This window comes from Episyrphus balteatus, chromosome X (assembly GCF_945859705.1).
Source record: "Episyrphus balteatus chromosome X, idEpiBalt1.1, whole genome shotgun sequence".
NCBI classification, from domain to species: domain Eukaryota; kingdom Metazoa; phylum Arthropoda; class Insecta; order Diptera; family Syrphidae; genus Episyrphus; species Episyrphus balteatus.
This window is the reverse complement of record NC_079138.1, coordinates 5404497-5429288: the sequence shown is the minus strand read 5'-3', so window position 1 is coordinate 5429288 and position 24792 is coordinate 5404497. Positions and strand designations below refer to the sequence as shown.

Sequence of the window (24792 nt, the reverse complement as noted above, 5' to 3'; positions counted from 1 at the left end):
GGTTTTAAATCTACACAATTTGTTAAATTTGTTTGTTGGAAAATTTTGTTCCTTTTCATTTTTTTTTTTTTGCTTGGAAGCTTCAGAAATGGAGCCCCTTCACTTTTAGAGACATTTTTTTTACGTTAACCCCATTTCCAGGGGCGTAACCACAAAAAAATTTAGGGGGAGGGAGGCTTACCTATAATATTTTTCAATCATTTTATTACTTTTTAGTTTTGTTTAAGATCTGGGAGTGGGTGAAAATGTTGGAGCAAGACTTACTTTGACAGTGGAAAGAATGTGAACCAGAAAAAAATATATATAACGGAAAAAACAAATTGCTTTTCTCGTTTCCATGGCTTAAAATGAGCCAAATTTGAATTAATTCTTAACCTTTTGTAATGCAATGTATTTATTTTACTTTATTTTGTTTTTAAATGATGAATATTTATCTTTTGATTTTTTTAATTTTATTCTTTACATAATCTGAATAAATAAAATTAGTAAAATTTCTTACCCCTTAATGCATACGAAGCCAAATTTGGCTTATAAACAAATATACAAATTTAAACAAATTTTTTAAATGTAAACCGTTTTGAAATAACCCAAAGAACCCATGTAAAGCATTTTTAAAGTTTTTCGTCCGCTAATATTAATTCATGCAGTAGAGGGTTAAAATTAACTTATTTGTACCTAAGATACATTGATTTATTGGCACAAATGGAGTCTGCTGACTAGATTGTCCGCGGGGTATTCACACTCGGATTTCCAATTGCAGGGTGATAAGGTGATTATGAGGAAAGGTTTATGTATGGCAAGATTATTATAATGATAATAATATTATACGATTTTTCAAAGAAGAACAGGGTGTTCGAGTGGAACAAAAACTGACATAATTTAAACAACAATGAAAAAAATTTTATTGAAAAAACCGTTGATAAATAAATTCGGACATTCATGAATAAAGTTAGGCGGAGCTCAAAAAGGAATTAAGCAAATTTGCTTATTTATATAAAAAAAAAACCCTATAAGAAGTTATTGGGCATGTGAAATAACCAAATGAAAGAGCTTTTGATTTTTTTTTTCCAACTCAACTAATCGCTTTAAAGCTAATTTATAGGACAAATCATCATGAACAGCCCTTCGAAGGAAAACAATTTAAGCAAAAAATAAAAACAACTAGGTACATATCAACAAAAGAATAACATTCAAATAAAATGTACTCAAAATGAATTTGTTCGTATCGAAGCATTTGTTTGTAATGACTTGTCTTATGATTGATTGGCTGTAAATGATGAGTTGTCCTATGATGATTTATGTGCTGCGATATGTTGGGTTATAACAAAATACTTAATTTAATTTAAATAGATTTTTGTTTTCAAATCGAATTTGGCTATTTAATATATTGATAAAGCTTAAGCAATCTATGCAATATATAATAATTTATCCTACGTACCGTACATACCACTTGTTTCACTATAGAAATAATACAAAATTAATATTTAAAAAAAAAAAAAAAACAATAAACCATGAATTGCAAATAGAATTCCCGATGGAAAATCTCCACGTTTTCCAAAGAAACCGACAATCCGACAAGAAGACGACATTCTTATTATGGAATGTATATTAGAGGCACATCCGGTGCCAGACATCACATGGTATCGAGGGGATAAGCAAATCAACGATTCAACAAGAACTAAAATGTCTCGTAAAGCAACTGCGAAAGATATATACACTCTAACATTAGAGATAAAAAATCCAACCCGAGATGATGGTGGTAATTATCGATGTAATGCATTTAATATGTATGGAGAAAGTAATGCAAATATCGCGCTGAATTTCCAAGGTATTCTACTCACTCTAAGAACAAATATTAAATTCAATTATCAAATTTATTATTAAAAAAAAAAAACTGATGTATGACAAAATATATTTTATTTATTATTTTATTTTTTTTATCAAAGAAGACCAACAAATAATTCATTAGTATAGGGTTCATACAGAAAAAAAAATCTATTTTCGTTCTATTTACTCGTATAATATAACAAAAATTGATTCAGTGTTCATCTTTTTTAATTAATTTGTATGTACCTCTCTCTCAACATTTTCATCATATTTTAATCCTTTTAAGAATATACTATGTATTTATCAATTTAAAAATTAAGGATATTTTCATCAAACCAAAAAAAAATGCTAGTAAATCATATTCTTATCGCGCATCTCATGCTCAAGCATTTATTCTTAAAAAACAAAGTTGCAACATTTTTTTTGCTTTTTATGTTACAGCAATAATACTTTTTTGAAACTAATGGAATTGTTTGCGTATCTTCAATATTTCTTTTCAATTATCATTAAATTAAAATATATTTTTTATTTATTTATTTATTTTTTTTTTTTTTATATGAGAGTAAATAATAATAAAAATTTGTACAAATGTGTGTAGGTACAAGCGACGCAAATGGATTTGCACCCTCGTTTACCGAAAAACCACGTATCATACCAAACGACTCTGGTACACTTATAACGATGAAATGTAAGTGCAAAGCGAAACCAGAACCCAACGTAACTTGGTACAGGGGTCAAGATGTCGTTAAAGAAACCAAGAAAATAAAAATAAAATCGACTTTAGTTTCCGAGGACTTGTACGAACTCACATTAGAAATTAAAGTATGTTAAATTTATACCAGATGGCGCTGCAAAATACTAATGAAAATAATCGTTTTTTTTTTTTTTTTTTGAAAATATAGGATCCAGGTGCAGCTGACGGTGGTACCTATAGATGTAATGTTCAAAACGAATTTGGAGAATCGAACGCAAATCTTAACTTAAATATTGAAGCTGAGCCCGAACCAGAAGGTGATCCGCCAACCTTCATTGAAAAGCCCCGCATTATATCAGAAAATAATGGCAAACTAGTCATTATGGAATGTAAAGTTAAAGCCGATCCAAAACCAGATATTATTTGGTTCCGTAATAATATTACAATTAAAGAAACAAATAGAATAAAAATGTCAATAGAAACCCGAGGTGGTGAATATTATATTAAACTTGAGCTTATCGATCCACAACTTGAAGACTCTGGATTATACAAATGTAACATTAAGAATAATTTGGGTGAATTAAATGCGAATTTGACACTTAATATTGAAAGTAAGTATATAACAAATGTATACAAATGAACCAATCACAGTACAAATAAAATCATATAACAAGTCATCATAAATAAAACAACCACAAAAATGAATTTGTTCCAAACGAACCTCAACGATGACTTTTCTTATGATGGGTTGTCCATGATGAGTTGTCTTATGATGATATGTGCTGTGATATGTGTATATGAGTAAACCAGCCTTATTTTGAGTTTCACGTGAAACTCACTATAACATTGGAAAATTAACACATTACAACTATTTTTTTTTCTTCTTTTTTTTTTTTTTTTAATTAATAAAGTTGTTCCTGTCATCAAAGACAAACCGAAAATTATTAAAATTATTAAAAAACGCACTGTGGTTATTGAGTGCATTGTTGCATCGAAATTCGAGCCAAAATGTACTTGGTTCAAGGAAACTAATGAAGTTCACCAAAGCGAACGTCATGTCTACCAGTGTGAACAAACTAAAGAAGGCGAATTTGCAGTTAAGTTGGAAATAAATGAAGTACAAGAAACCGATAAGGGTGCATATAAATTAATTGCTAAAAACGAAAAAGGTGAAGCAGTTTCACAGATTGTCAATTTGGTTGATATACCTGAAGAAGAACGCAAAGCAGTTAAGCCCGAAATCACACGCAAATTGGTCGATCAAAAGGTTTACGAAGGCAAAACATTTGAATTGCTAGTTGCAATTAAGCAAGTTGATAAGAGTTGCAAGGTCACTTGGTACAAAGACACAATGATTGTTAAAGAAACGAAAGAAATAACAACAACATTTGATGGAACAACAGCCCGTTTGACATTTAGCTCAGCCAAATCGGAACACACTGCCACATTTAAGTGTATGATTAGCAATGAAATTGGCAAAGATGAATCATCATGTAAGATCGTTGTTGAAAAAATGGACGCCAAAAAGAAGAAACAGGAAGAGGAGGAAAAGAAGAAACAACAGAAGGAAGCGGAAGATAAACGAAAGGTAGAGTTAGAGAATGATAAGGATATAGATAAGGATATTGATAAAAATAAGGATATTGATGAGGAAAAGGAAAAACAAAAAGAAAAGGAAAAGGAAAAAGAAAAGGAAAAGGAAAAAGAAAAAGAAAAGGAAAAAGAAAAAGAGGAGGAAAAGGAAAAACAGGAAAAAGAAAAACAAGAAAAAATAAAACAAGAAAAAAAAGAAAAACTTGAAGCTAAAAAACAGGAAATGAAGAAGCAGTTCGAACAAAAAGAAACTAAAACTATTTTTGATGTGAGGCTCAAGCCTCCGGGTAAAAAATCTAATGACGAGGTGATTCGCGATGATATATATAGTTCTTTTTTTTTATTTTCAATTTTGTTTCTAATCTAATTTTTTCTTATTAAATTTTAAAATTTTAAACTTTTTTTCTTAGACGTGATAATTTTTCATTTTAAATTAGAAATTTGCTTACTCGTTGTTAGAAATTGACAAAAATGGAACGAAGATACTTTGACTTTTCCCAAGTTTATATTTAGGTCTTTTTCTTTAAATAATCATATATATTGTTTAAGTTAATAATTTTTTTTAGATGTTTATACATACTTTTTGTCTATATTTTTTGTATAACTTATGTGTTTGTTAATTTTTAACCCACCCGTCCTTGTTATTAATGCAAAACAAAATTTAAAACATAATAACAAAATAGGCTGAGGAGGAAGCAGAAAAGAAAAAGATCGAGGAAGAAGAAAAGAAAAAGGTCGAAGAAGAAAAGAAAAAGACCGAAGAAGAAAAGAAAAAGGTCGAAGAAGAAAAGAAGGTTGAAGTTGCCAAGAAAAAGAAGGTTGAAGAAGAAAAGAAAAAGGCCGAGGAAGAAAAGAAAAAGGTCGATGAAGAAAAGAAAAAGGTAGAAGAAGATAAGAAAAAGACCGACGAGAAAAAGAAGACCGACGAAAAGAAGAAATTAGACGAGGAAAAGAAAAAGAAGGAAGACGAAAAGAAAATTGAAGAAGAGAAATCTAAGAAACTTGTCGAAGAAACTAAGAAAAAAGAAGAGGAGAAAAAGAGCATTGATATTAAGAAAAAGAAAGATGAAGATAAGAAAAAACCTGAAGAAAAGAAAATTGAAATAGTTGAAAAGGTAAGTTGCTGTCGGCAGTTAATGTAACATAAACAATTACATATCTACAAAATAATCGAGCTACAATAAAAGTCAATGCTATAAATATAAAGATGCAAATATCCAGCAAACAAATAAAAATCCCTTCTAATTCAATTTAATATATATTTTTTGCTCTATTTAATAAACTGCGTGTCGCTTTACTAATATTGTTATATAGCATTCGTCAGACAAGAACCATGAAGTTCTCTTTTTTTATAATTTTGTTCTTATAAATAATTTAATTTATGTTTTTTTGTTTAATTATTTTACATTTTCGTTATCAAAAACTATTTATAAACTACAAATTACACGACAATATTTTTTAAGAACCAAATCATGCAGTGGGATGAAAGTACATTGAAATGGTATATAAATGAGACATTCACAATAATAAATTGGTGAAGTCCATTTGAAATTTGTCTTAAACCTTTTGCAAGATAAATGTTGGAAGGACGAATACCTTTATGTGTCTTTAATTTATTTCTTAAATTTGATAAAAAAAAAAAAATATCGAATCAAAAAAACCTTAAAACATCCAACTGATAGAATAATGGCTTTGACCCATTATTATTCTGAACATTTTATATTTATGCTATATTTCATTATAAAAATAATAAAATCCCTATTATTTGAATTCAATTGTGTTTTTACATTATGATGTAAACTTTAAAATTGCTAAATATTCGGATAATTGTGGAGGTCTCGTTTAAACGAAAGAGCTGAGAATCAAACTTTTTTTTACATTTTAAATTCTTGGTTTAAAATTTGTTGTTCGTTTTGTAATAATTCAGTGCATAAATTAAATTATAATACAATTTCAGAAAGTTATAGTTTGTCCCACTTTTAAGTGATTTTGATTAACGCACAAAAAAGTGTCCAATGTTGGATAGTTTTCGCAACAATTATACATTTTTTTTTTTTAATTTTTTTTAAAGCTCATTCTCCGGAACTGTATCCAACTTGTGTTTTCTTTCTAAAGCACACGGTTATGTTTTTGAATTTGCAATGTTACCGCCTTTAATTATCTTATTAAGATAAAAAAAAATCAATCAAAAGAAACAAGAATACTTGCGTTGCAAATCTTCTCTCTTATCTTGTAATGTGCCGATATTTTCAAATTTAAATTTATAAAGAGTAAAAGAACTAATTTTACTATAGCTAACCCTAAAAGCTCATTCTTACGACAGTTTCTTTACGTTAAGACGGTATATCTGGATGAATTTGAGAAAAATAACTCCGCTTTGCACAACTAAGAAATAATTCGTACAACAATACAATTTTACACTTTAGATTAATTTGTTTTTTGTTATAATCAAATTTTATTAGGACAAACCCAATGGAGTTGACACAGTTGACACACCTGAAGAGGTATACATTAACTATCATTTTTATTGTTTAATATATTCAGTCGATTTTTTTTAATCTTTTTTTTTGTAATTTATCTCTTTTTTACAATTTATTATTCTACTTCTTTTTGCTTCTTTTCATTTATTTGCTTTTTTTTCTTAAAAAAATGTAATACAATAATGGGTATTAATTAAATTAATATTATTACAGAAGGGAGAAAAGGATCAATTTGGACTCAAGAAAGTTGAACGACGGGTATGTGTGATAATTTTATATATATTTTTTTTTTTTATTAAAAATAAAAACAAAAGACAAAAACAATACAACAAAACAACACAAAACACAACATTATTATTATTATAGGAGTCAGAAGATAAAACTAAACCCAAAACCAAAACCACCGACACAAAACAAAAACCACCACAAAGTGTTGACTCCAGAGATGATGAGCCATCAGATGAGGTGAGATTAAACACACGACAGCTAAATGCAAAAAAGAAACATGATTTGGGGAACTTATTTGTCGCAAATAGGTTTCTTATAATTTTTAAGCAAATTGCAAAGAATTTAGTTTTTTTTTTTTAAAGGAAAATGATAAAAGTAATACACTCAAAAAAAAAAAACAAACCTTCTATAATGATTTTACTCCTAAAACGCAATGATTTTTATTAATCGTTTTCCTTTGAGAGGGGTAATTTCCTTGTGCGAATTTCATTGAAACGCATATTTTTTTTTTAACATTTAAAGTACATACTTTATTTCACACTGATGTTTTTCTTGAGACACAAAATCTATACCCAACTAACAATTTTTGCTTCTATAAAGCTTCACAGAAGCAACTTAGTTACATTGGAAAAGCTTTACAGAAGGAACATTAGAGCTTTATAGAGTAAAAATATTGTTAGTTTGGATTTGGGTCATAGATTTGAATTTTAAACTATGTTGGGATTAATAATGAATTATTATTAAAACTTTAAAAGAATATACATAAATGTTGTCTATGTTAAATGTTATTTCTGTATGTTTTTTTTTTTTTTTTGTTCTATGTTTTTATGTTTGTCCACGTTATTTGATTGTACAACAACAAACAGGAAAGCATTTCTATCAAAGAAAAGTCCAAAACAGAAGTTCGTCGAAGTTCAATTATTCAACAAACTACTATCGAAGATGGAAAAGTTTCCAGACGTTCTTCTATTCAGGTAAATATTTTTTTATTTTTTTTTTGTCGAAAATGTCAAAGAATGTGGTTTTGTAAAACAAAATATATGTAATCAATAATTAGGTCGAGGAATCTAAGACGGAATCCAGGCGTGCATCTATAATTGAAAAGAAAGCACTTGAGGTATTATACATTTTCAAATCTGTACTCGCAATTTTATGTCATACCTTATGTATAATCATTTATTTAAAACTGATTTTTATTTTTTATATAAATTCCTCACTTCCAATTCCCCGCACATTCACAAAAAACAAAAAAAAAAACAAAAACACACATATTTTGTCCTCATAACCTATTATTTATGAATTAAACAAAAAGCCAAGTGAGAGTAAGAAACTTGAACCAAATAAGAAATCTGTTGAATTAAAAGAAGAACTTCCAGAATTGAAACCAATTGTTAAAAGAAAACCAAAGGTAAGATTTCAAAGGAGGATCTCTCATTTCAATATCGAGATTGATTCAATGTGCCTGTCTTCAATTCTACTTCTTTATACTTCTTTCTTCTTCTCTACGTATTTGGTGTTTATCTCAACACTAATTCTTCTCTACTCTACTATTTTTTTTAAATAAATAAAAACTCACGTAAATAATCACGTAAACTCTGAGCTTTAATGGCGCTAACACACTGTGGCTATCTTCTATATGTACGTCTAAGGAAAAAATAAAAAGAATAGCTACTTGAAAAACTTTTTAAACTTCAAAACGATCATCTTTAAGGCTAATGTAAAACTTTATTTTTTTTTTATTAAGAACCATTTATTTCTGTCGTCTGTCGACGAACCTATTAATAATTTTTGTTCTATACAACTTTACAGAATCAAAACTTTTTATTTTTTTCTTAAACGCACATTCACTCTATCCAATATTTCACTCGCTCTATATGTAAATACAATGTTTTTGTTAAAAAACGTAATATGTAACACAATTATTTTTTTGGTTTTTCTTCCCCTCGCATCCTTCACAACAATTTTCCTTTATATCACAAATCACGTTTTTTTTAATAAAAAAAAAAAATAAAAATACGAGCGCAGAAAGTTGAAGAAATTCAACCATTGGAAGAACTTCCAAAACTTCGCAAAACATCAGTGCCAAAAGAAGTTAAAGAAGAACCAAAAGCCGAACCAAAGACTAAGGTAAAGGCTAAGGCAAAGCCTAAGCCCAAATACGAAGAACTACCAGAGATTCCAGATTATGAACGACCTGTTTTGGAAAAATATGAAAAATCTGAGTTTGAAAAATCCGATTTTAGTCGCGATTTGGGAGTTCCATCGAAAATGGAAAAACCACAAAATGCTGAAATGAAAAAAGAACCCGAAGAAGTTGCTATTAAAAATGGCTTGCCAAAGGTAAAATTGTATTTTTTTTTCCCCCAAAATTTGTTAAAATGTAATTGTATTATACACTTAAATTGTAAGTTCCGTTTTATTTTTTATGTTTGTTTGAATTTAAAAATAAAAAATCCATATTGTCTGTTTTCTTGTCTATATATGTATTTGCTAACCCTATTTTCCCTTGTATGTTATGTGTAATTTATGTAGAAAGAGGAAGCAAAACCAACACCGGCAGAACAGCCAAAACGTCTTTCTATTGGCAAAGGTAAAGTGCCAACTGAAGCTCCTGAAGAAGAGAAAGCTGCTCTCAAGCCAGTTATTATTGTTCCAGAGGTGAGTTCCATTTGTATTTTGTATTATAAATTTGCATGTTTACACCCACACACATACAAACACACACAGACAACATTATATTACATTAAGAACTAGTTTTTTAGTGGTGAGTTAACTCTTAGTTAAACCGGAGTTAGTGAATTGTGCAAATTTTGGCCTGACTCTAAAGGGTTTTTTTTGCTTTATTTGAAGGACTTATTTTACAAAAGGGTTACACTAATAAACTAGAGAAAGTTCACGCACTAAAAAACTAGTAATTAGTTAAAATATAAAAAAAAGCATTTTTTGCATCTTCAAAAATAAGGTGTTTAATATTTTTTTGAAGAACCCACACACTTTGAAGATGTTTGTTTTTTTTTTTTTTTTGTAAGTTTTGTATGATTTTGTAGTTTATATTTGTTTTGCTTTTTGTGAAGAAAATATTCCCAAAAGTTATTATTATTTTCCCTTTGTTGTTGTTAAAATGATTTTTACTGTTTCAAAAACATTATTAAAACCAAAACAAAACAAAATTGTTGTTGATTAAAAAAAAAAAAAAAAAAAAAAGAAGTCAATAACGAATGCTGAAACGGAAGTACCTTTAGACGGTGTCCCAAGATTAACACAACGTAGACGTTCGTCGTATTTAAATGTGCAACCAGTTAAAAATGAGAATTTCTTATCGGTTGTTCTTAAGCCTGTTACCAAGACTACAAAAACGGCAAAATCTCAACAAGCTAAACATATACTTAAGGTAATGCGCCGCAAGCCGAGCACGCACGCACCAAGTCACTTTAATAACATTAATTTGTTTTCTCTTTAATTTATTATTTACACATGTCTCTCTTCGATATTTCAATAATTTTTTCTCTATTCTTCTTTTCAAAAAAAAAAAAACAATTATTAAATGCTTACAATATCTATTGCATATTTTTCTTGACTATCTTTAAAACGATCGTTTGAGGGTTGCCATTTCTGCTATAGTATACTTATTGGAGTAAGCTGTTGTTGTCAAAGCCTACAAATATGTGTAATCTTATCTTTATCTCTTGCTTAAGATTATTCTTCTATCCATGTTAAATATTCTATATAAATGTTAAGAAATAATTTTCAAATTTTTTAACAAAACAAATTGGTATCTACCTAAAAAAAAATTTAATATTTACATTTCTATTCTTTTGGTTTATTGTCCTTAGAGGGTTGACTTACAGGTATGGTCCTATTTTTATTAAATTTGTAAAAAAAAATCACCCCTATTACGATTGTCAACTTTCAATTGATAATTGATAAAAAATAAATTTCAATTTCTTATTATCTAATTTGCAAAAAAATTGAAAACAAAAAATGATGCCAACCGTTATTATTTTAAATGTAATTGAAAAATTCCATTAAAAAAATGACCAATTTTCCCCCAAATTAGATATTAAAATACAAAATTTCAGTATTTATCAGCTATCAATTGATAGTTGACAATCGTAATAGGGCTGTATTACTCTTTTACATGAGAAGATTTTTTGTTCTTTTTTTACTCGAAACTTTCAGTTTCATGGAGAACATTAAACCTTCCTGTGTTAAGGGTTCCACAACTGTAAACAAAAAAAAAAAAAAACCCACAAGTTCACCCCTAAGTTCATGCGACTACATACCTACTACAAAACTATTGCTAAAAAAAAAAACAAAAACTCTCTGTCGTGAAAAATATATGTATCTTTGTCATCTCTATTTCTATCGAAAAAAAACATCCTAAGCATAATTTTTTCAACTCTTATTTACTGTTTTAATAATATATATATATATAAATACCTATACACAAAAGGAGTCTGCTAAAATGGAAGAATTCGGTGATAAGGCTAAATTTGGCAAAGTATCTGATATGCCAAAATTCGAATCAATACCTGTTATCAAAGACGATTATGTGAAGCCGGAATTAGAAGTCTTTGAAAAACCTAAAATTGAAAAGAAAGAACAGCCAAAACCGCCGGCAGTTGAAATAAAGCCTGTGGTGCCAGTAGTGATTCAAGAAAATGCTCCAGTTAATGAAGAAAAGGTAAGAGAAGAAAAAAGTATACAAACAGGCTGAAACATTTTCCTGATTCTTCACGCGCTGCTGCAGCCTTCTTCTGTGACTCTATTTAGCTCTGCGTTGATAATATTTTATTTTAAATTGATTCAAACGTTGCTCTCAAAAAGGATTTGAATAACTTTTATTTTTGATTTTTTTTTTTTTTTTCATACTAACACAATGTACTAAAGTATAGTTTATTGCCTAAAAAGATATAGGCAATTTATTCGCTATACATATAAAAATATTTATATTTGGGTAATATTAATGGATGCAATTCAAGAACATTAAAAAGCTTTATTTAACAGAAAAGAAAAACCTGTAGGAAGTTCTATTTCTTCACAAAACTACACTTTCATTCAGGTTTTGACTTGGCTTATCAGAAGACTAATACAATACCTAATTATAAATGAATTAAAAATGTTCACATCAACTAGATGTCATAAAATTATCGCAATCAAAGGAAGAAAAAACATGAATTTCTGGTTAATTGTTCTAGAAATTTAAATTTAAGTGTGAAAATTGAGATTTATGTACAAATAGTTCTAAACTATAAACTGCCTAAAAGGCGAGTAAATTTTGTCAACTCAATTAAACACAAGTCATCAAATAATAAAATTTGCTTCAATCGAACCTAGTGATGACTTTTCCTATGATGAGTTATTTGTCATACACCGAAAAAAAAAACTAATATCAATTTAACATATTTTAAATATCAAATTAACATTTTTTTAAATATCATCAAAAAATGATCTATAAAATATGTTTTATGGTAATTAAAATGTCAAAACAATATTTTTATTATCAGGATGATATTTAAATATCACATTTTTGAATTTTTTTTTTTTTTTATATTTTATTATCAATTTATCAGATCAATTTCTCATTCCAAATTATTGAAAAATATCAAATAAAAAACTCTTAATGTGTACTAATTTAAAGCCGCTTTGTGTGTTTTTTTTTTTCGAAGTAAAAGATTTTACTTTACATAGTTTGGGAGAAAATAACAAAACAATTGTAGCACCTATAATAAAAAAAAATAATATCACCACTATTTTAAAAAGAATATTCACTTTTGGTAATGTTTTGAAAAAAGAAAGAAAATACTTAAAATAATAAAAATAATAAAAAAGAAAAAGCAAGAAATATCATTATAATAAACTGAAACGTATAATCTAGTCAACATTGATATTTTAATTGTCAAAGTGAAATTTTCAATATCCACCTAGAATGTCAAAATGATATGATAATCATATCAAAATTCATATTTTAATTGTTGGACGACTTTTGTCACTCGAAAATGTTAATTTGATAGCTGTTATTATCAATTTTTTTTTCGGTGTATGATGAGTTATTTGTCATAAAATACACGTGTGTTGTTTTATGTTGGATTTATCCGAAATTATTAATAATGAAAACGTTTTATGAGGCAAAAATTAAATAAGAACACAAAACATACAGACGGTTGGTAGAAAAAATGAGCCCTAATAGCCCTTACCAACAAAACATAAAAATACATGATTCGAATTCAGTATGAGATTCTCAACACTAAGCCTTGGAATTCTAGATTTATTAATGCAATGCTTTTAACCTAATAGAAGGTAACTTTTATTTTTGATTATAAAAAAATTTTATTTCAATGTTAAATGATATTTTGTTAACAATTTATAATGCACCAAGGATTTTATATTATGCATAAAAAAAAAAACACAAAAAATATTTTTTTTTTCTTTCAATAGAAGCATATTGTTTTTGTTTGTAAAATAAAATTCTACCATTTCTTGCACTGCTAGTTTAATCTCAATTAGCCAATCTTGTGTTCAAAAATATCTTTTACAAAATATATATGTATACACAGGTACATATATGTAAAATAGAATCCCTTAAGTAAAATGTTTATTCGTTTTTTTTTTTTCTTTTTTTCTTAATTACATAATAAAAATGTATCTTTCTCTTTCCACATATAATAAAATATGTGGTATCGACACCAATCCTGTCTAAATTGAATACTGAAGACAAACGACACAAGTATATTTATAAATAATTTTTTTTTTCTTTAATTTTATTTTAATATTTTAAAACGACAAAAAAAAATACCTATACTTCTCAAGACTCTCGTTGCATATTTTGAAGAATTATTAAAATTGCGATCATTGTACTTTGATATGTTGTCGGTTTCGTCTAACCCATCTTCATATATTTTTTTTTGTTTGTTTTTAATTAAACAACAAAATTAAAAAAAAAAAAAATAATTAAAAACAAAACATTTGATATTTTTTATTACAAAAGTTTAAAAAAAAAGTATTTTTTTTTTTTTTGTTGTCATGTTAATTAGATTATTAAAATATTTGAAATTGTTGTTGGTTCTCTAACAAAACAGGAAAACAGGAAATGGTGCGATTTCAACAAATGAAAAATGCTAATTAAGTGACTCGTCTTTTTTTTTTTTGTATTAAATAACTCGCGTTACAATAATTGAAAAAAAAAAAAATAATAAAAATGTTGTTATCGAGTGTTTATAAAAAAATAAACTGATATTTTAAGACTTAATTTTAAACAAAATAAATTACCTAATAAAATTAATCATTATCGGAAAAAAAAATTAAACTAAATCAACAAATATTTTAAGAACACTTTAAATACTGCTTACACTGACACCAATATTTTCCAAAACTACTACAATTGCAATCGCTTGAATTAAAAAAGAAAAAAAAAAAAAAAAAAAAAACAAAAACAAATTCGAAAAATTTGTAAAAAATTTTGTTTTCCTCACCAAATTAGGATGAAAAACCAAGAGTGCCACAAATCAAGGCCCCTCCCGGCCCTGGTGAACCTCCTAAGATTGAAGTTATTCGTGAGAAACGACCGTCATTGGTACCTGGACCTCCAAGTCGTCGAGGATCCTTGATTCCACCTCCTGAAGAAATGGGTCGACGACCAAGTTTGATCATCAATGACGAGGTATGTAAAGAATTAAAAAAAAAAACATATATATTTTTTTTTGTTTTATATAAAAATACAAGTGTGCAAGTTATTATATAGTTTTTTTTTCTACGATAAGAATTTTAAAATCCAATTTTGCCATTCATATAAGAATTTTTAAGGTCAAGGCAGCCAGCGATGTAAAGAGATGAAGGCTGTTTTTATTTTAACTATTTTTTTAATATTCAAATTTAATTTAAATAAAATACATATATTTAAGATATTATTTTTATTATTTTTTTTTTTTTAACAATTTGCTATAAAAATATATATTTTTTCTTTTTCTTTTTAATGCTAATGATATCAAATTTCTACACACGAACACAAATAAAACACAAAACACCACAATAATTGGAACACGAATTACACAAAAATTAACATACATAAAATTAAAAATATATTTGATAATGAACAAATATATATGCATATATATATATATAAAAAAAACCTTACATGAAAATTGATCATAACCATTGATCAAAACCCACCAACAACTATGTCATCAATTAAATATATTAAATCACCACCAATACACAAACAAAAAAAAAAAAAAAACACCAACAAATATAAACAAATTATTTAAATAATGTGTGAAATCAACAAAACCCAAATCTACCCCTCTACCCTGCCTTAATTACATATATACGTATCTATATAATATGCTGAATTTTTCAATAAAAAAAAAAAACTTTGGGCCCATAAAACAAAATATTGACTTAAACTAAAAAAAATTACTATCTATCAACTATAAAAATGACAAAATTATAAATATAGTTTAAACGCAAATTACGGCCGGGTGAAGTTCTCGAGGACAAAAGGGTAAGAAAGGGTTGCAGAATATTTTTTTTTTCAAATTGCTTTTTTTTTTTCTTTGTAAATATATATATTTAAAATATCTCTATTTTTTTCTTTCAAATATCAAATTAAATTTCATCTGTACTATATTCTTTATTTTTTGTATACTATATATTCTTTAAAAACTGAGCAATGAATTATTTCTTTTCCACTTTATTTAATTTAAGTTTAAGAAGTTTAATTTTTTCTTAGATAAGGAATTCTGCCAATTTTAATAATAAAGTCATTATAAATACAAAAAAAAAAAAAACAGCAACAAAAAAGGTTTCAAAAATAAAATTAATATCACAAATAAAAATGCACTTATTTGTACTGACCATTTTTAATTGGAATAAAAAAAAAAAAATAAGTGTAGAAAATCTTTAAATAATAATATAATTGATAGATTCTCCAAGACTGATTTTGCATTTCGAAAATCTAGTTTGAAATTAACACTCAGAAAGAAAATATTTATATATTATCTTTATGTGCAATGTCGTGTACTCTAGAGTGTGTTAAAAATAATTTAAATTCAGAAATGTCTTTTGGGTAAACACATACCCCAAACCAAAAGATGATGTTTAACACATCAGCTAATTGAAAAGCTTAAACTCATTATTTTCTATTATCAGGGCAAGGGTTTTTTTTTTTATATAAACATACATTTCGTTTTTCAAATAATTATTGCCCTTTAATATGCCAAACACACACACACACAAGCACACTTTAGCTAAACATATTTATATGAAAAGCTCACGCCCTTGAGAAAATATAAAATAAAAGTTCTTCTTATGAATTTTATTTTTGATATTTAAAACAAAAATATAAACATATATGTACCTACCATATGACAATATAGGGATGAGAATTTTATTTCATAAAAATACATGCATATTTTAAAATAATTTATTAACAATAAAAATAAAATAAATTTTCTTAAAGAAAAGTGCAAAATTGCATTAACCATCATCAACATGATCATAATAAATTATGTACCTCATTATTTTATCAAGTATAAAATTAAAAAAAAAAAAAAAAAAAAATTAAATTAAACTTGTGCATTAAATATTTAAGTACACAAATGGCATATCGTTCTTTTTTGTGTTGATCGCAGGTGACAAATTATGTTTCTGTTAAATTAGTTACGTAGAAGTGCAGCATTACTATAGGTATATACCTCGTCTCAGGAAAAACATATCAGTCTGGTGTTGTCGCCGTTTTTGAAAATTAAAAAAAAAAAATTAAATAATTTCATTGTTGAATCAATATTTTTTTTTAACAACATAATGCAAATAATTGCGAAAAAACTTTCAAAAATTAGATCAAAGTGAATCGGTTTTGAAATATAATTTACTTAATTTGTACAATAGATTTCAATCGATGTGAGTAGTTTTGTTTTATTTGTTATAATTTTTTAAATAGTGTTTTTTTTTAATTTTTAATTTTTTTTTTACATTCAAGTTCGACAAAACAAAGAAAAAATTAATAAATACCTAACATCATATCTAATAGCTTCCACAATAAATTTATGATTTCAATTAAATTGATTTAATTTGAATTCAAATAAAATTACGACCGAGTTTTTGTGTTTTCCTTGCTCTAAGCAAGGTTGAGAATATTTTTGTTTCTGGGACAATATTGGCCAAAAATTTAATATCATAAAAGGATTTCATGATTTCATGAAATTTAAGGAAGATTATTGCATTTTTTTTTGATTCAATAATTGCAACCGAAATATTCTCAAGAATCAGTTTCCAAGTGATCTTTGTTTTTACAAATTTTTCATTACAATCGATAAATCTCGAAAAATAATTTCTCCGGGCGTAATTTTTTTTTTTTAATTTTTATCATTTTTTTTTATTGCAAATGGATTTCATGACTGGTTTTTAAATTTCACAATCGGTAAAAAGATTTCAATTTTATGATGCAACTTATCGACTTCTTCCGTGAATTTTATACCTATAATAAATAAAATGATATGATCTTAATAAAAATAATAATAAAGGATTTTTTTTAAAGATAATTTCTAAGCTAGTTATAATTTAATTAAAAAAATAATCTTATATCTACGTCATGTGACTTTGATTAAGGAAAAGAAATAATTAATTGCTCTATTTTAAACAATTAACACCCAGTTTATATCATATTTTTGTTGTTCTTGTGGAAAAAATAAGTTAATTAACGAGCAGCCAATGCCAAAAATAACAGTGCCCAGAAACCAAATCAAATAGAAGTAAAAATTAAATAAATAAATTAAAAAATTGATGTCGTCTAAGATTCGTATTTTGTCTTTTCTTGTGTATATTATTTTTTTTTTTTTTTCAAAATTAATTTTTGAATTACACTAATTAAATATTTTTGGCATAACTATACAAAACTTTAACTTTCTCTTTATAATATATATATATGTCTCGCTCGCTCTCTTTCTCTCTCACACTCTCTATCTCTGCGAAATCGATATTTGTTTTGTTTCCTTATATGCAAAATTAATTGTTTTGTACAAAATTATTTATTTTTTTTTTGTAATTCATAAATATCAGAGTTTTGGAGCAAAACTTTGCTGCTTTTATACGCTTATAAATTTATAAAGAACTCTTCAATTTGTTTCTACATTTCTTTGCTGCTTGCGCAAAAATAAATTAAATTATATTAAATAAAAAAAAAATAAATATTTGAAACAAAACAAAAATCACATCGTTGATATTAGATTAAATTCTGAAAAAAAAAAATTAATTTATTAGATCTCAGCCCGAATTCCATCTTAACTAAACTATACTTTTACAATATTGTATTCAAATTAGATCATTAAAAACTTAAAATATATTGAAATATTATGCAGAATTCAAGGCTGGTTTATTTTTTCCATTTATTCAATAAATATAATAGTAAATGCTATAAATAAAGTACAATAATCGATGTGATACAAAATTCCTATTCCAATTACACACAATACACTAGAATTTATTATTAATTTTATCACTCTACACACTTTAATACTAATTTCTTGAATTCATTATTATAAGTTACACAATTTAAAGTCAAGGTCAAATTTTTAATTTGTTTCGGGTTTAAATTAAAATATTATATACAAAAATTTAAAACAAAATTGCAAATTAAGAATAAAATTAATAAAATATAATTAAAAATGACCACAAATGCTTCAAATTATTGTTTGAAATCAGAATAAAAATCTCTCTATATATATATATTAAATTAATATAAACACATTAAAGAACACAATAAGATAATTTCCAATCAAATTTACAGTTGTTGAGACCTGGAGAGGTTGCAGGAGAAATACAGGTGAGGCATGATGCCAAAAAATCAATAAACAAAAACAAAAACATTCTCAAAAAAATGGATTTATTACATTTTTTTTCCTTATAATTAATTTTTCTGAGCCAAAGCACAAAATCTTAGAATTAAATAATTAATAACAAGCAAAACAAAACAATAAACCTTTATTATTATAATAGTTTTTTTTTTTTTTTCTTATAGAAAATTAACGAAACAATTAACGAAAAAATAATACTATTTTGCGTGCTTCTATCTTAAAATTATAAACAAAATAATTAACTATTAAAATATTTTTTTTTTATTAAGAAAGAAAGAAAAATAAAGTTATACTTTCGTCGAAAAATAAAATGGAAGAAGTGGTAGATAGAATTTTAGTAAAAAAAAATACATATATTTTTGATTCACACAAACAACAACAAAAACACAACAAAAAAACATAATTCACGACACACTTCACACAAACTTCATTTATTTACATAGCAATTTTCAAACATATCTTTGTTTTTTTTTTTTTAGTTATTTTCAAATGGAAACATTTGTGTGTAAATAAAATTGTAAACAAAAAAATAATTAATATAAAATATATATCTATTTTATATATTTTTCAATTTAAGTATATACAAGTTTATTTTTCAAATATTATTATAGAAAAAGACAACACGTCCTGGAGAAATGGGTGATACCAAACAGGTCTCTTCTCTCATTTACAATATCTTTATTTTTTTTTAGATAGCATCTCTTAAATTAAATTTAAATTTAATTAAAAAACCGTATCTAATATTTTGTAGCCGAGCTTTTTCTTTTCTTTTTTTTTTATAAATTGTACATTTTGCGATATTTTTTTTTTCTTATTTGTTATTAGTGTTTCAGATAGAAACAACCCACCACCCTGTTATTAAGGGCGAAAAGGGCAAATTGCATATAGTCTTATTTGTTTTTTTATTTTATTTTTGATTTTTCTATTTATACGAAAATATATATAAATAAGGAAAGTGATATATATTCAGATAGTTAATTTATAAATTTTAATATTCAATGTACAAATTTTATGTAAATAATCTTATTTTTTTATTTCAAAGTTTGAGTTGAGAGTTTTGATCATTGCATTTTTTTAAAGTAAGAAATCAGTGTAAATTAATCATATAAATATGTATGTGTGAAGATATACGAGAGTACCTCTCTTTTTTAAGAATTTCCACGTGTGTGGAAATATTATTTTATTGTTGTTGTGATAAAATATAGGTATATAAAAAAAATTCAAAAACTTCTATCGCAAAAGTTTTTGTGGAAAATATAATCTCAAGATAGAGATTTTTCACCATTACAACTTTTTTTTTGTCAATTATTTTTCATATTAGTTTTTTTTTTTTTTTCTTCAATTTTTTTACGTGGGTCCTTAATGGACTTGTATTTCACTTGGGTTAGTTATAATTCCAGTTCAAAAATAAATCCTGTAGACTTTTAACTCATCGATTATGGCCTTAAGGGTCAATAAGGTGGTTGTAAAAAATTGGTACTTACGTACTTTTACAATTTCAAATTTTTCTTTTTTGTCTTCGAACAAATATTTTTTGTTTTTTTTTTTTTTCAAAATACCTCAACTATTTTGTTTTTTTTTTTTGTAAGCGAACAATCCTCGAAAGAATTATTTTTTTTTTTGTTTTGGTTTTGTTTGTTCAAAATACCGATTTTTGTTTTTATTTTATTATTATAAAAAAAAATTCAAAATAATAGAATAAATAAAGATAAAAAAAACACCTACCAAATCACCAAATCAAAAAAAAAAAAAAAAAAACTAGAATCCTGTCAATTAATACGCACAAACTATGCACAGCACATGTAACACAGCTAAATTTGGGATACTGTGAAACTGCTCCTTAAATTAATAGCCCAGTCGAGATACTCGTGCTGTAAAACGGTCTAAATTAAATTTTTATTTTTTTAAATTGTGTTTGTTAAAAACAATACAATTAGGTACAATTTTTATATTACTGTATTAAATCTGGTTTCGAAATTAAAGATACATTAACCTTACAATTCTTCATTTATTCTGCCGCCCTTAATATAAAATTTATTTCGTGAAACTTCTTTACACGAGTTTCCCAAGTGAAAAAAAATCATGAGGTTGAATTTGTCATAATTTCCTCTTTTTCATAAGATGACCGTTGAATTTGTTTCAAGCAGATAAATATTTTAATTCAAAAATAACAATTTTTCCTATAATACCTACATATATAATGAAATTCCGGATATACTCGTTCATATTATGTAGGTAAAAAGGCAATATGGTCACAAAAGAAAAAATAATAATATGAACTTATCACAATAAAAAATGTATTTTGTAATATAACATTTTTCTTTCTTAAAAAAAAATATACGTATTCATTTTTGGTTTTTAGCAATTTTAGTTCTAATTTGTTTTGTTAAAAAAAAAAAAAAACAAATAGTGAAAGCTTTTTTTTAATCCAATAATTTATTTAAAACGAACTTTATATTAATAAACTTATTTAATTCGAAATTTTAATAATTTGTCTTGTGTGAAACGAATTTATTCAATAAAAAAAAAAATATAAAATAAGTTAATAAAACCACAAACAAAACAAAAATTTAATAAAATAAATAGTTTAAATGACAACTTTTGTATGTGTTAAGGTTCTTTTAATTTAATAAAACACAAAATAATAAAGCAGATTATACTTGGCTAATATTTAGCTTACTTTTTATTATTATTGGATAAAAATTTTATTAACAAAACAAAAAATCTTCTTAGGCTGTCTCTGTTGCATGTTTCTTTATTCTATATCTAAATGTTCGTATTCTATACATGTCTATTGCTTACATATTTATACAATTTCAATTAAATTTCATCGCCGAAAAACTCTGTTTTATATAAACTTTTATTTATTATTACAAACTAAGAATCATTTCTCCAGAATCATTTCAAATTTAGTAAATTAATAATTATAAAAAATATACCAATATTTTTATAGTGTTAACAAAAACAAAAAAACAGAGTTTTTTTTATATCTTTTCGTTAATTTTACATTCATTTAAAACATATTTAAAATATATCTATTTCATTATCATAATATCAACATTTATTATAATAAAATAACAATCTTCTTGATAAATATAATATATTCATTTTGTTTGTACATTTATATCAATTTCTTTTTTTTTTATATTTATAAATTATGATGGCTGATGCATATTGAATTCATTGATTTATATGACATAATATATTATTTCTTCTTTAACTTTTATTAATTCATTTTATATATATAAATACAATTTTCCTTTTATAGCTTCTTCTACAAGTGTATTGTGCTCTTATCTATCTGCCAGCGCCAAGCTTTCAAATTTTATACTATTTCATAATTTTCTGTTATATATTTAAAAAATATTTACTATCTATTTCCATTACTCAACTATTTTTTCGAAGTGTATATACACACCATATCTTTAATCTTTATAGCTATTTTGATTTTTTTTTTTTTTCAATGTTTAATAATTTATGTCGTTGAAAAAATGTCTTGTTATTTGGTTTATGTACAAAAAAAAAAATGTTATGCGATGCTGCTTCAAATGTTGTTAATTTAACTAAGTTTTTTTTTTTGTATTTAGGTATACAAAAATTATATATAAAATATTGATAAAGATAAATTAACTTTAATAATTTTATATCTCTTTCTATTTTTGTTTTCTTTTTCTAATTGGATGCGATACAATAAATTATATATGTACGTGTCGTAAATTACATAAAAATGTTTGTGTCTGTATGTTTTTCTGTGCACAATGATATTTGTGATTTTGATTCTTCGGCCATATGCACACGTTCGATAAAATTAAACAATAAATACATACACAAATAACAACAACAACAGAGGAGGAGACCATCGGTCGATGTTAGACGACCAAGTATTCAGGATCTTGAAGAGCTTATTAATAAACCATCGACACCATTGCATCCAATTGGCGATGGTGGCCCACCAACTATCGTTGACGTACAAGAATCTTATTCAGCTGTTGAAGGTAAAACCATCTCACCAATGAACTATTGCCGTTATAATCAAGAAAGAAAAAATGGCTTTTCTCTCTCTCTCTTTCTCTCTTTGTTTGTCTATCTTTCTCTGCTAATCGCCTTCATTAAGCTTCTCTTTATATAATTATATTTTTTTTTGTTTTTACATTAAAAAACTCAAGCAGTCATTTAAGGTATTTTTAAATCTATTTTCTAACTTAAAGCTATGACTCGAGGCATGTCAAAAGCTGCAAGGCCCACAGGCTGTGCAAATGTACACAGTACAAAAATTTGATAATTGTGGTGTATAATATGACCTGCATCTCCAAATTTATGTTTGAAGGGTTCCCACAACCTACGCGACATTTCTGCAGCGACACTATATAGTGTTTATAATAGTGTCTTTATATGAAAAATGCTTAATTTTTGATATGGAAACTCTTATTAGGCGTTGTTTCACTAAAATTTGACAGCCATTTTTTCGTGACTAGAAAAACCATGAGTAACATCAAGGAGGCCAAAACCAATGACAACCAGTAGTAATGGCCAGAAGTTTTGTCACACAACTGTCAAAAATTCACTGCAAAAATTACTGGCAAGTTGCCGTTTAAACGTGGCATAAGTATTTGTGCTTTCATGATGCATCGATATGTTTCGAGACATAGTTTTTATATTAAAAAATGAATGAGAAATGAAAAAAAAAACAATAATTTCTAACTCTATTTTAATTTTGTTTGGACATCATCGTGTATATAGGTCACTCATTAAAACATAAATTGTAATTTAAAAACTGCCATCAAAATAACCAAGTAGATCAAAAAATTAAGATCTCATAAACCTCCACGGCAACAATAATTGTTACAAATAATCAATCAAGAAAATCTTCGATTAAAAAAAAAAATATATCGAAATACAAAATTTAGACTAATTTGCAACATTTCTTCGAATATTCAATTGTGAGTATTTAAAATAATTTCGAATTTTAAAATGAAAAAGCTCATAAAATACATATGTGTGTATACATTTTGATCATAAAATCATTCAATTATTTATTTACTTGCGACTTATCCCTGGCCACACTACTGAATGTCAACATAAAACCGTTTTGATTGAGAAACAAAATCTCTACACCGTCAAAGATTTTCGAATATCTATTATATTCCGCGAAACAATCTTCAATTGACATTTGTAATAATTTTTCCCATTGATAATAATTGATATGCGAAAACGAAAACAAATAAAGTTGTAAATAGATCAAAAACCATAAATTGTCAATTTCTTTTCAAATCAACGAAAAAGAATTGCTTTTTTATACTAATTTTAAATTAAGTTGATTATTATGCTGGCTTTTACTTATTCAAAATAATTTTACTATTCTATTATTTCAAAAAAATAATAATAATAATAAAACAAAATTTGGCTTCAATTTTGAAATTTAAATTTCAAGAAAAAAAAAAACTTAAAGAAAATTTTACATTTCAACAGACTCAACTGCTTACATGACGGTAAATGTTGAGGGCGCACCAGCGCCCACCTTTAAATTTTACAAAGGTGTATCTGAAATTATGGAAGGTGGCCGTTTTAAATTCCTTACCGATGGCCAAACAAATTCAATTACACTATGCATGCGCAAATGTAAGCCCAACGATGAGGGTAAATATAAAATTGTTGTATCGAATATCCACGGTGAGGATTCGGCTGAGATGCAATTATATGTCTCGGATTCAAGTGGTATGGATTTCCGTGCAATGTTGAAAAAACGTCGTTATCAAAAATGGGACAAAGATGAAAAGGACCCCGATTGGGGTGACTTAAAGGAAACGGAAAAACCGTTGCCAGCCCTTAAAAAAGTCGAAAAGGTATGTTCGGCTCAACAGACATCAATATATCCTTTCACGTTCGTTCCTTTTTCCTTCTATATATAAAAAAAACACCCCCACCAAAACATCACACTGACAAAAAAAACATTCATTCCAACAAAATAACCTTTCCCTAAACTCACATTCTATACTTTACGTCAACACAAATATTTTTTTTTATTCTTATTATTATAATTTATTTTATTTTTTTATAAAATTCAATTGGCTTTTATTAATTTTATTTATTTATTTTTTGTTTTTTTGATTTTTTGAATAAA

General features: G+C 26.0%; 1 protein-coding gene across 33 annotated transcripts in view; it reads left to right on the top strand.

Annotated features, from left to right (window-relative positions):
- The window catches only part of LOC129920696 (twitchin), a 70286-nt gene that overhangs the window by 13635 nt on the left and 31859 nt on the right, over nucleotides 1–24792 (top strand). For 6 of the 33 annotated variants that reach the window (XM_056002193.1, XM_056002200.1, XM_056002199.1 and 3 more), the window contains exons 8-27: nucleotides 1527–1828; nucleotides 2426–2649; nucleotides 2730–3132; nucleotides 3433–4109; nucleotides 4798–5229; nucleotides 6577–6618; nucleotides 6808–6852; nucleotides 6961–7059; nucleotides 7689–7796; nucleotides 7880–7939; nucleotides 8135–8230; nucleotides 8848–9162; nucleotides 9355–9480; nucleotides 10028–10213; nucleotides 11276–11506; nucleotides 14303–14482; nucleotides 15278–15322; nucleotides 18605–18640; nucleotides 22519–22666; nucleotides 24141–24514. In XM_056002193.1, coding sequence (XP_055858168.1) covers nucleotides 1527–1828; nucleotides 2426–2649; nucleotides 2730–3132; nucleotides 3433–4109; nucleotides 4798–5229; nucleotides 6577–6618; nucleotides 6808–6852; nucleotides 6961–7059; nucleotides 7689–7796; nucleotides 7880–7939; nucleotides 8135–8230; nucleotides 8848–9162; nucleotides 9355–9480; nucleotides 10028–10213; nucleotides 11276–11506; nucleotides 14303–14482; nucleotides 15278–15322; nucleotides 18605–18640; nucleotides 22519–22666; nucleotides 24141–24514 — 4129 coding nt within the window. The other 27 variants (XM_056002222.1, XM_056002203.1, XM_056002204.1 and 24 more) reach the window with 24 other exon arrangements.